At 43.5% G+C, this 12385-nt stretch overlaps 1 protein-coding gene across 1 annotated transcript in view; it reads right to left on the bottom strand.

The window, feature by feature from the left end:
* Positions 1–12385, bottom strand: part of micall2a (mical-like 2a) — a 105601-nt gene that overhangs the window by 83374 nt on the left and 9842 nt on the right. Inside the window, exon 2 of the mRNA XM_078558563.1 lies at positions 4987–5035. Within this exon, the coding sequence (XP_078414689.1) occupies positions 4987–5035 (49 nt within the window). The remainder of the gene's footprint in view (positions 1–4986; positions 5036–12385) is intronic.

Genomic DNA, 12385 nt, shown 5'->3' with positions numbered 1-12385 from the left:
GCTCTCACTCATACACACTTGCCAGTGAAAAAACTCCCATTCAAGAACCCCATTCAAAACTTTTAAATCTCCTGAAGATGTTGATCTCTTATAAAAATAAACACACTTCTATTCAGACTCCATATCAACGACAACTAGTCCTTAACTAGCCTCTTTAAGCTGTGAACTCAGAACTCCCTGCTGAGATAATTGAACCTTTTGAAACTCAGCTAAACATCCATAATGGCATAATAATAGGCCTTGGGGAAATGCCAAAAAAGACATCTAGTGAAATTGCACGACCAGATGGTAATTCTTTTTTCTAACCTAATCCAGATGGCCTGTCAATCAACGCAGTCCAGCAGAGGGTTTATTTTTAAACCCTCACTGACAGCTTAAGCCTTTGTTTCCCAAGTTTAAAGAGTAGGGAACTTAAAAAAAAATTCAGATCCTGACACTTAAACACACCTTATCTGCCCTTTAAGAGGATTTACATCTACTCCATCAATGTCTAACTCCCACACTGCAGGTCAAGGCCCTTGCAACAGCCAAAATGGTAATTATTTGAACTAAGCACTAAGTTCAAGTGGCCCTGCTGAGTTCAGGTTTACCACCTATGTGAGTCATGCACCCCTCCTAGCAAAAATTGGATCTGCTGGAAATGGGGGCGGGACTTCTGCATCCGGGTCCTAGTGATATTTTTAAATCGGGCCCCAAGTTTCAACTCACACACTTCAATCCCATTTCTCTTCAAAAAGGCAACTAAAGTTTGCAGAATTATTGGGAAAGAGCAGGGGAATGGGAGTAATTGGATAACTCTTTGGGGCAAATCGCCTGCTTCTATGCTGCAAGATATTATGATTTTAAAATCTTCTTGATCCACTCGTTTCCAAAGCCATCCTTGATGATTTGTTCCATATAATTTGGGCTCAGGTCCCTCCTGACCCATTCTATATACACTCCACTTGTGACCTGTGATTCCTACTAGTTGAAACTTTACCAGAGCAAACCACTGGCCTTGATTTATGTTTTTTGCCAAATATTTTTCATAAAGCTGAATTAGACCAGCAGAAAGCACCATGTTTTTCCAAAAAAGGAATCCACAGATCTTTTTTCCCCATGTACCTCAAATTCCTGTGCTTGGAATCATCTTCACTGCTGGAGCCAAGGACAGTGACATCCTTCCTGTGATTAGGTGACTGGAACAGTGCACAGCAATCCAAATAGGATCAAGAGAGTTACCGAACAGATGCTTTTCATTTGTTTGCTAAATAACTCACATCAATAAAAAATTGCAAAAAGGATTGAAAGCAAAGTTCAACCATAATTACGCAATAAGTCAAATAGGCAAAGTGTCAGATAAACAGGTTTCCATGCATTTACACAAAGATATAAACGCTGCTTGGACACAGCATTACCACACTGGCACGCAATGATTTCCAAAGTATTTCTCCCACACAGGTGCAGTGCCTCTTTAAAAGGGCAGAGAGAGTGCTACCCACTGAGCCACAGCACCTTTACCTGTGTCAAAAGGTTATATGTTCACGTTCCACTCCAGGGACATGAGCACAAAAATCTAGGCTGGCACTCCAGTGAAGCAATTGAGGGAATGCTACACTGTTGGAAGTGTCGTCTATCAGAGGAGATGTCAAACCAATGCCCCCTTTCACTCTTTCAGACGGAAATAAAAGATCCCATGGAATTATTTTGAAGAAAAGAAGGGGAGATCTCCCCAGTACCCAGGTCAATATTTACTCCTCATTCAACATCAGTAAAATAGATTATCTGATCATTATTACATTTCTGTTTATGGAAGCTGACTTTGTGCAAATTTGGCTGTCACACTTCCTACTTAACAATAGTAATGAACATAAAAAGCATTCTGGGATATCCTGAGGCCGTGAAAGTCTCCACAGAAATGCAAGTCTTTCTTTATGCTTGAAGATGACCTTTGAATCCAGCACATAATCCTTATGATAAATTCACAGAGCCATTGGCTGTCAAAGCCATTCAGCCAATCAGGGCTGCTCTCCTATTCAGTTACATCATGGTTGAGATGTACCTTTGCCCTAGTTACCAGCCTCCGTTCCATCTGGATAAGTCTTGTGCGATTACTGGGTGACTTTAGCATTTCCAGATTAGAGAGGTGGCGGGTGGGAGGGAAAGATAAAAGTTTAAGAAGCCAAATAAAGAGCAGCCTGGCAGAAAAGAATCTATCTGGGCTTTGCATCAGTGTCAATATTCAATTAATCAACAATTTATTTTTTCTATAATATTATGCAATGTGTGTGATTCACAGGAACACATGGGACAAGAGAAGAATGTGTATTTTTTATTAGACACACTGGGGAGAATTTTCCCCCCTATTGGGGGGGGAAGTGCAGGGCCGCTCGCGCCTCCAATCGACACCCCCAATCGGGGGCGCGCCGCCATTTTACGTGGGTGGTCCAAGTAAGGCCCCGCCCAGCATGACGTCCACCAGGAAGCGCTATGCAGTCCCTGTGCGGGCGGGGAAGGGGGCTGGAATCCCTCAGCCGAGAGTGCGCTCTTTTGCGCATGCGCACTAAAGAGCACACTCATCTCCCTGAGGCTAGGGGCTGCCTCTGGGAGATCGGCGCCAAATTTAAAAATGGTCAAGGAGCAGAAACAAAATTTCCCTTACATGTCCCCTCACATGAGTTGGGACATGTCCATCACTTTACCTCTAACCTTTATTAAAATTTTTAAAACCCCCCATGAAACTTCATCCTGCCCATGGATAAGGTTTCATGCTTTTTCTGAAGCCCGCCAGGGCTCCCAGCCTTCCCGCCAGCCCTAAGGTTGGACGGGTAGGTCCATTAATTAAGTCAATTACTTTTTAAATGGCCTCAATAGGCCGTTGATAGGTCGGCGGGCACACAGCTGATTCGGCTGCACCCCTGCCAACCTGAAAGTTGAAATGACGCAGGGTGACGTCAGGAGTTCCGCCCGAATCATCCCGCATCATTTTACACGTCGGCGAGCGGGCCCCGCCTCCCGCTCGCCGACCTAAAGATCCTGGCCATTAAATCAAAAGTGGAGATCAAAGTGTTACTCATGCCCAGGGTTTCTCACCTTCCTGGCGTAACCAGGGATTAATAATTAATCTCATAAACACTGCGGCAAGCAAGAGAAAATCACAGGAGCATTTTTTTTAAATTGTGTTTTATTCACTTTCTTTCTGGCAATGGAACAAAAGGCTGGTTGGGCTGGGTGGGTGGAGACAGGAGGTCATGTGATGAAACCTCCAAGAATACGTCCAAGATATCCATTCAGAGTTGGCAACCCTACTTATCAGGGACTGTGATGATAACAATGGCAAAGCCTGGATGTGTCCTCTGCAAAAGGATTGAACTTTGATATTATAATAATCGCAGCTGCCCTCTCCTTCCTCCCCAATCTTCTCCCCTTTTCTGAAGACAGTGACTTATGTTGGAGTCCATTTTCCCAGATTTTTAACCCAATGCATGGGTTTCTTTATGGAAGTAAAGCTGCCATCCTTACTTGGTCTGAGCCTATATGTGGCTCCAGTCCATGCCAAGGTGGCTGCCTCTTAACCGCTGTCTGAAGTGGGCTGACGAGCCATTCAGCTACATCAGGAACGCTACCAAATGTTCAAGCTGACTCACCAGCACCTTCTCAGAACAAGTGGGGTTGGGCAATAAATGCCAGCCTTGCCAGCAATGCCCACATCACAAGAATGAATAAAAAACAAAATTATGCGCAGCAAGATCCCAGGCACGCCAAACCGAATGTCTCGTAAATCAAGAGGCAAACTTCTGAAAGTCAACAGATTTGGTATAAAATCAGGAGTTCCAATCTTTTTACTAACATGAACCAATATAGATTGATAGTTAAAAGCAAAATACTGCGGCTGCTGGAAATCTGAATCAAAAACAAAAACAGCTGGAAAAACTCAGCAGGTCTGACAGCATCTGTGGAGAGGAAGACAGAGTTAACGTTTCAAGTCCGTATGACTCTTCATCAGATAGATTGATAGTTGATGTATAAGCTTCATTAGTGGCTTATTTAATCACTAACAGGTTAGTGTCCTTTACAAAAGCTAATTACTGCTTCTGAAAATGCTTAATTTAAAAACTTTGTAAAAGTCCAACCTGTTCTCCCCACATGTGTTCGAGGGAGTTCCCCCATCCCACCACAGTGACTATTGGTTGAAACTGCTGCCTCCTTATAGGATGAAACCTAACTCACGTGTTCCAGCTTAATGTATTAATATGCAAAAAATACAGCTATCTACAGTGGAGTAACTATTATTACCTCCAAATCCAAGTTATTCTAAATGAGATGGTGGCAGTTACCACTGGCCCCCATGGGATGTTTACCCCCTTTAAAAAAAATAACCAGCAGCAGCTTCAGGGTCTTGCAAAGCTGCCGCCTATAGCCCGGTTGTCAATCAGCCAGTCAATGACCCAGTCAACACAGCTCCGCAAACATCCTCAGCAGAAAAATCCCAAGATTTCACAGCCCTTTCACGAGATCACAAGTGAACGCTAAATTGACTGAGAAATCATGTCTCTCGTGACAATTTGTGAGAGTTGGCATGTCTGAGGTCCCACAAGCAGCAGAAGATTTGAATGCCCAGTAAATCTGTTTTTGGTTTGAGGGAAGAATGTTGACCAGGAAACCAGAAGAACTCAATGTCCTTCTTCCAGTATTGACACAAGATCTTTTACATCCCCCAGAACCAGCAACAGAGCCTTGGATTAACATTGCACCGGAAAGATGGCACCTCCAACAAAACAGTATCACACTAAAGCCTCAGCCTAAATTAGGTGTTCAAATTCGTACAGAGACTTGCACCCGCGGACTTCCAGCACAGAAGTCAGAAATGGTGTGGAGAAACATTCCATTTCCCATAATGCTTCACAGGGGATGTAAATGTGCCCAGAAGCATCCAACACAAAACTATCCATGAAAGAAAACTTAACAAGAACAGTTCCTCCTTTTCATACAGAATGTGCTACTTACCAACTTATTATTCTCATAGACATCTTCTTTCTTAAGAGAATCAAAATCTCTGTAATTGAAACAGAAAAAGAATAAACAATCGCTTAAATTTATATATGGCCAACAACATAGTAAAAATGTCCTTCACAGGAGCCAATTAGGAATCCCCACAATGAGGGGTACACTAGCATAGTGGTTATGTTACTGGACAAGTAGTCTAGAGACCTGGACTAATAACCTATAGGTATGATTCAAAATCCCACCATGGCAGCTGAATCACAAAAGGCTAGTATGCAGGTACAGCAAATAATTAGGAAAGCTAATAGAATGTTATCATTTATTGCAAGGGGAATTGAATACAAAAGTAGAGATGTTATGCTTCAGTTATACAGGGCATTGGTGAGACCACATCTGGAGTATTGTGTACAGTATTGGTCTCCTTCTTTAAGGAAGGGTGTAAATGTGTTGGAAGCAGTTCAGAGGTTTACGAGACTAATGCCTGGAATGGGCAGGTTGTCTTATGAGGAAAGGTTGGACAGGCTAGAGTTGTATCTGCTGGAGTTTAGAAGAGTAAGAGGTGACTTGAATGAAACATAAGATCCTGAGGGGTCTTGACAGAGTGCATGTGGAGAGGATGTTTACTCTTGTGGAAAAATCTAGAACTTGGGGTCACTGTTCAAAAATAAGGGGTCGCCCATTTATACCAGATGAGGTGATTTTTTTTTCCACTCAGAGGGTCGTGAATCTTTGAAACTTTGGAAGCAGAGTCTTTGAATATCTTAAAGGCAGAGGTAGATAGATTCTTGATTAGCAAGGGGGTGAAAGGTTATCGGGGGTAGGTGGCAATGTGGAGTTGAGATTAAAATCAGATCAGCCATGATCTTAATGAATGGCGGTGCTGGCTCAAGGGGCCGAATGGCCTACTCCTGCTCCTAATTTGTATGTTCATATGCTCATATGAGGAATTTAAAATTTAATTAATTGAACAAAATCTAGAAAAAAAAGCTAGTATCTGTAACTATGAAAATAATGGATTATTGTGAAAACTCATTGAGTTCACTAATGTCTGTTACAAAAAGAACTCTTTCATCCTTGTTCAGTCTGGTCTACATGTGATTCCAGACCCACAGCCATGTGGGTGACTCTTAGCTGACCTCTTAAATGGTCTAGCAAGCCACTTAGTTGCATTTATAAAGGCAGCTCACCACCACCTTCTCAAGGACAATTAGGAATGAGCTGGCCTCTCCAGTAACACCCACATCCCATAAATGAAGAGCTTCCTCCAATATAAGGTCAGAAGTGGGGATGTTCGCTGATGATTGCACAATGTTCAGCGCCATTCGCGACTCCTCAGATACTGAAGCAGTCCATGCCCTCATGCAGCAAGACCTGGACAACATTTAGGCTTGGGCTGATAAGTGACAAGTGAAATTAATGCCACACAAGTGCCAGACAATGACTATCTCTAATTGAAATCCCCACCATCAACATCCTGGGGGTTAACATAACTGGACATAAATGCTTTGGCTACAAGAGGGCAGAGGCTGGGAATTCTGTGGTGAGTAACTCACCTCCTGACTCCCCAAAGCCTGTCCACCATCTACAAGGTGCAAGTCAGGAGTGGTGGAATACTCTCCACTTGTCTGGATGAGTGCAGCTCCAACAACACTCAAGAGGCTCAAAACCATTGAAGACAGAGCATCCTGCCTGATTGGCAATCTCATCCCCCACCTTAAACATTCATTCTCCCCACCATCTTAAACATTCACTCCCTCCACCACCAGTGCACAGTAGCAGCAGTGTGTACCATCTACAAGATGCACTGCAGCAACTCACCAAGGCTTTTTAACAGCACCTTCCAAACCTATGGCTTCTACAACCTAAAAAGTTACTCACCATTCTGACTTGGAACTATATTCCCACTCCTGCACTGTCACTGTGTCAAAATCCTCAACTCCCTCCCTAACAGCACTGTGGATGTACTAGATGAACTGCTGCAATTTAAGAAGGGGTTCATCACCAATTTCTCAAGGGCAATTAGAGGTGGACCCTTGCCAGCAACATCAAATCCCAACAGTGAATATAAAAGTGAATTTACAAAATAAGGAGATGTTAGGACAGGTTCAAATAGATCAAATAGGTAGGTTATACAAGGAGAGAGAAAGGTTGAAAAGGAATTCCAAAGTTTCGAGCCTACATGGCTGAAGGCACAGCTGCCTATAGTAGAATAATGAAAATCAGGGCAACTGAAGTGGCCAGAATTGGAGGAATGCAGTGATCTCGGAGGGTTGTAAGGCTGGAGGAGATTACAGAGATTGAGAGGGGCAAGGCCAGCAAAGGATTTGAAAAGAAGGTTAAGAATTCTAGATTTGAGGCATTGTTGGGCTGGGAGCCAATGTAGTTCAGTGAGCAGAAATAGGACAGGGTGGGAGTTAGGATGTAGGCTGCACAGCTTTGAAATTAGAAGCTAATATCCAGCCTGATTAAGTAACATACCCAATTGATCTTGGGAGTATGCAATGTTTGAATTATCCAAAATTATACACTAGAATTGTGACACGCACAACAGGCCAATAGCAAACTGTCATAAAATCCATTGATCTGTGTGTCCCTAGGTGCTAAATTAGCCATCGGAGGAATCTATAACATTTAGGTACAGGATGTTCCAATGCTTATTATATTGGTCCCTGTCTAGTAACAAAGGTGGGACCCTCTGGGAGTGTTTTGATTGGTCCCCAGATGAGTTCAAGGGTCAGTGAACATCTCTTCTTGAGGCAGTCAGTTTGAGGCAGTCAGCTAGCCAAGAAGTATTCCAGACAGGGCTCAGGGGAAGCCTTGGTAATCAAAGAGGGTTTCAGTGGAAGCCCTTGGAGTCATATATGAATGGATACAGCCGGGAGACAGGAATTCGGAGAAACTCAGGGGCAGTGCCAGCTCAGTGAAGCTAGCAGTCTAGGAAAGACCTGAAATTATGCGAGTAAGTAGAGGCTGGAGTGCAGACTCAGGAATCCAGAGAGAAGGAATCTCAGAAGGCACGATTGAAACCCTGCGAGGTGGGCCATTGTTAAAGCCATCCGAGTGGGAACGACATTTGGAGAGAATTCTAAGGAGAGAGATCTTCAAAGGTGAAGCTGGGTATCCCTAGTGAGACAGAGTTTCAACGAGATTGTTTGACTTGGTTTCAACTGACATCTGGGTGGGTGCTTGAGAAATCCATGGACTCTATCTTAGTTGCATCTGTCATTTACTCTGTAGTGTGGTGTGTTCACTTGTTAATTCACATGTACATTACACTGACCCTGAATGTTAGAGTATCAGGTACAAATCGTAAATTGTTTTATCTTTCGGAACTTGTCTGGTAAGTATTGTTTTTTGTTTGTTCAAAACTCGCGGAATCTTCTGGCTTTATTCCAAAAGCAAGTGTCCTGAATCTCAACCTTTATCTACTTTAAACAAAATGTTACTGGCCCCTAACCGGATCTCACCGCACATCCCAGAGTCTGGCCAAGGATTACATCAAAATGAAAACAGATGAGCCTATTATAGGGTGTATGAATGCGTAGCATGGACACAATACATCACCAGGCACTCATTACTCATCCACCAATGTAATTCCACTTCCATCACATTCAGCACACAGGCACCCAGCAGGTGTACAGCTGAATGGCACAGAGTGGCCAGAATTTTCCCGTCGGCAATTTGGGGGCAAGGCCCGCTCGCTGACGGGAAAATGACATGGGATGACATTGGGAGGAACCCCCCAACGTCATCCCAGTCCATTTAAATTTTTAGGAAGGCGGGCGGACAGTGAAATCAGCTGTTCACCCGCCGACCTGTCAATGGCCAATTGAGGCCATTGACAGGATCATTAAGCTCATTGAAAGACCTGCCCGTCCAAGCTTAAGGCTGGTGGGCAGGCCAGGAGGCCCAGCGGTCTTCTGAAAACAGATAAAACTTCATTCACTGGCGGGATGAGGTTTCATCTCAGTTTTTTAAAAGTTTATTAAAGTTTCACTCATATTTATTAAAATGTCCCATCTCGTGTGACAGTGTCACATGAGGGGGACATGTTAATAATGTTTTTCTTTCTCTATTTTTAAAGTTTTTTAAACATTCAGCGCTCTCCCTGAGACAGCACTTAGTCTCAGGGAGCAGTGTGCTCCTTTGCGCGCATGTGCAAAAGAGCGCACTTTGACAGATGAGGAATCCCTCCACCCCCCTCACACAGAAAGCGCATAGTGCTTCTTGTCGGGCAGGCCGCTGGGTGGCCTTAATTGGCCCGCCCACTCAAAATGGCGGCTGGCCCCGTTTCTGTGGCAGAGTTCAGCTGCCTGCCTGCCGCCAAGCCGGTTGGGCGGGCCCGCCCACCCATCAAGGTCAAAATTCTGGCCAGTGTTGGGAGGTTCCAACCCTTACACCTCCTGCTCCGCACAAACATCAGGAGTATTCTTTGGGGCAGGAGGCACAAACCAAACAGGGAGTGACTTTCCCACAAAAAGTCAGTGCTCTCAGTGGGATATTGGCATCAACCGTGGCTCAAAGGCTGAGTGATTACATTACAAAAGGTAATGAATTGGCTGTAAAGCACATTGGGACATTCCAAGTCCTGATAGATTCTATATAAATACAAAATTCTTTCTTTAAGAATAAAGACACTTCAGCCAATACACATGGTGTGATATTCTTAATTCATCACCTGGAAACGTCCCCATGTTCTTAATGATACTGCCTCCAGCCACAGCCATGCCATATGTGAAAGGTCTGAATGAATAATTGTGTCACTGGGTGCTTTCCACGCTCACACATCCGTCATTACACTTCACTGAAGTCCTCTGGATAGAAGGGGACCAGGGGAAGGGTTAAGGGGGAAGACACATTAATCCATGCCAGCCTCATGTACCTCCTCTTGCTGCCATGCAGTGGCACTGAAAGTGGCACTGATCAAAGGTCACTTGCCCGTCTTAAGCTGCAGAATGGATCATGGCATCACAGAGAGCTGCAAACCAGATTCACATTCATTGAGCGTTTAGCACAATAGAATAACAGGATTATGAGCAACCCCAAAGCAAACTATGGAACTAGCATTGAAGCAAGTATGTACTATTGACAGCATTCAATGGCAGGAAATATCACCTCAATCCATGACTCATCACAGGTGGCTATTTATAGTAAGGTCTTTGTTTTTAGCTACAACAAGGCCAATGGTTGCTTCAGGGTCACCAACTCCAGCTGCACATAATCACAATTAGGAGTTTCCCCTCTCAGCGTAATGGGAGACAAGCAACAGAGCCACTCACAGGAACACTTCACCTCTTCCTTCACCATGTTTTATTCCAGTGGCTGAGGATAATCCATCATTATTTTTGCTAAGTGAACACTGGGTTTTATTTACTCACCTGTCTTCTGCAATTCAGGAGGGCCTAGTCAGCAAGGTTTTTCTAGAACCCAAGCCCGATCATCTTCTCTCACAATATCCATCAATACACCTTCCAGCAATAGCCACCAAATGGCAATCAGGACCAGGAGGTCCCTGATGGATCCCAGCACCCACCACCCTCACCATGCCTCAGTTGTTAGTAGTAAGTACCCGGTGAGGAGCCAGGCAGTTGCACCAACTTGGCTGGCCTTTTGAGTCAGAAGTGAGTTGAAGCCCCACTCTAAAACTTAAGGGCATAATCTGAACTGAGACTAGAGTGCAGTACTAAAGAAGTGCTTCAACATCAACAGATGTCAACTTGAGTTATAAACTTTCCATGATTACAGTGGAGCCTCCAGGCGTTAAAGACTAATCTCCATGGCAGTGCTGCAAGCCACACCTGTTTATTGTTCATTTTATGATGAATTTCATTTTAGAATAAAGGAGTTAAGACTGGCAATCAACAATCATCCAATGGGGTAACACCATGCCTGGTTGCTTTCCATTCATTGTGGGGGAGAGAAGGGCATGAGGATGGATGTGTCAAGTGAACAATGGCCAGACTGTGGGGGGAGGGTAGTTAGAGGCAGGAAGTCATGCGATAAAATCTCCAGAAATACATTCAAGCAGAGTTGGCATTCCTAAATCAACCTTCAGATTAAACATTGATCTGAGGCACATCTGCCTATTCCAAGAATGGTTCAAAATTGGTCATGTGAACAATAATTGTCCCTCAACCAGCATCAGAGGAGCAGGTCAGTCATCTCAATGTATTTTTTTGTGGGATCTTCCTGTGCGTCGTATGGCAGCTTTGTTTGGCTGAACAAGTCATCACATTTCTAAAGTCACTCTTTGAAATGTTTCAATCTCTTTTGCCCATCACTTTTAAGAATATATTTTGTCTTTTGGATATTTGAGGTTGAAAAACAAACGTCTGAAAGGGGAGAAAGGAAAAGAAATGCTATTGTTAAATATTTCCATTAATCATTAACCAATGGTGTAAGGAACCAATGCAAATAATAGGCACCAGAGTTCTTTAAGTGGTCCTTGTTTGTAAAAGGATGTTTTAGCGTAAATTAGGTGTGGCTATATGGTGTTGTTGAATTTACACCTCAGCTGAATTTTGTAGAAAGGACATGAGGAGAGGGTGGTTAATATAAAATGACAGGGACACAGAATGAATAAAAACAAAAACCTATTCAAAAGATGCATTGTGACTGCACAACATGACACAATGGTCCGACAACTCTGACTGGAGTTACTGTAGGCAAGGTAACCATAGCAACCCAAGACTGAAACAAACTATGCAGAAACATGTATTAAACACATTTTGCAATGATCCTTTGTAATTCAATGCTGCCTTTCAAAGAAGGGCAAGGAAGTTCTCCCTGGCACCCTGACCAATATTTGTCCCTCATCCAACATCACAATAGCAAAACATTGGCATCTGTGGGATCTTGCTATGTACAAATTGACTGCCGCATGTCCTACATTACAAATAGTGACTACGCGTAAATAAAGTGCCTCACTGGCTGTGAAGCTTTGGGACGTCATGAGATGGTGAAGGGTGCTGGATTAATTAAAGTTCCTTCTTTCTGGGTCGCCTGTATTTTACTGACACTCTTTCAGGCAGCAGTTAACTAAACTATAATAGGAATCCTTGTAAACATCAGTCCTGAGAAGTCCCTTTTCTTTTACAAAAGGACATTCCCCATAGGACAGAACTATGCAAGTTCTGGGAATGTGGGGAATGAAGAATTTTAATTACAGCCCACAGATTTCACACAGGATGAATGCTAGCTCAGTGTAATCCATCTCCATCTGTTCATTTAAAAACTCGGGGTGGATTAAATAGATGCAATGCTCCTTTTAACGAGCTTCTCCCCCCTCAAGAAAACTTGTTACTGCTTTCAAGGAGTGGCTTTTATGGTCAAACTTGAAAGAAAGTCTAAGGCAGCATTGAACTATCTTTCATAGTATGGTCAGCCTGCCACTGAAGTGGGA

The sequence above is a fragment of the Cetorhinus maximus genome, chromosome 15 (assembly GCF_964194155.1).
Source record: "Cetorhinus maximus chromosome 15, sCetMax3.hap1.1, whole genome shotgun sequence".
In the NCBI taxonomy this organism is placed as follows: Eukaryota; Metazoa; Chordata; class Chondrichthyes; order Lamniformes; family Cetorhinidae; genus Cetorhinus; species Cetorhinus maximus.
This window is presented reverse-complemented; position numbering and strand designations above follow the sequence as displayed.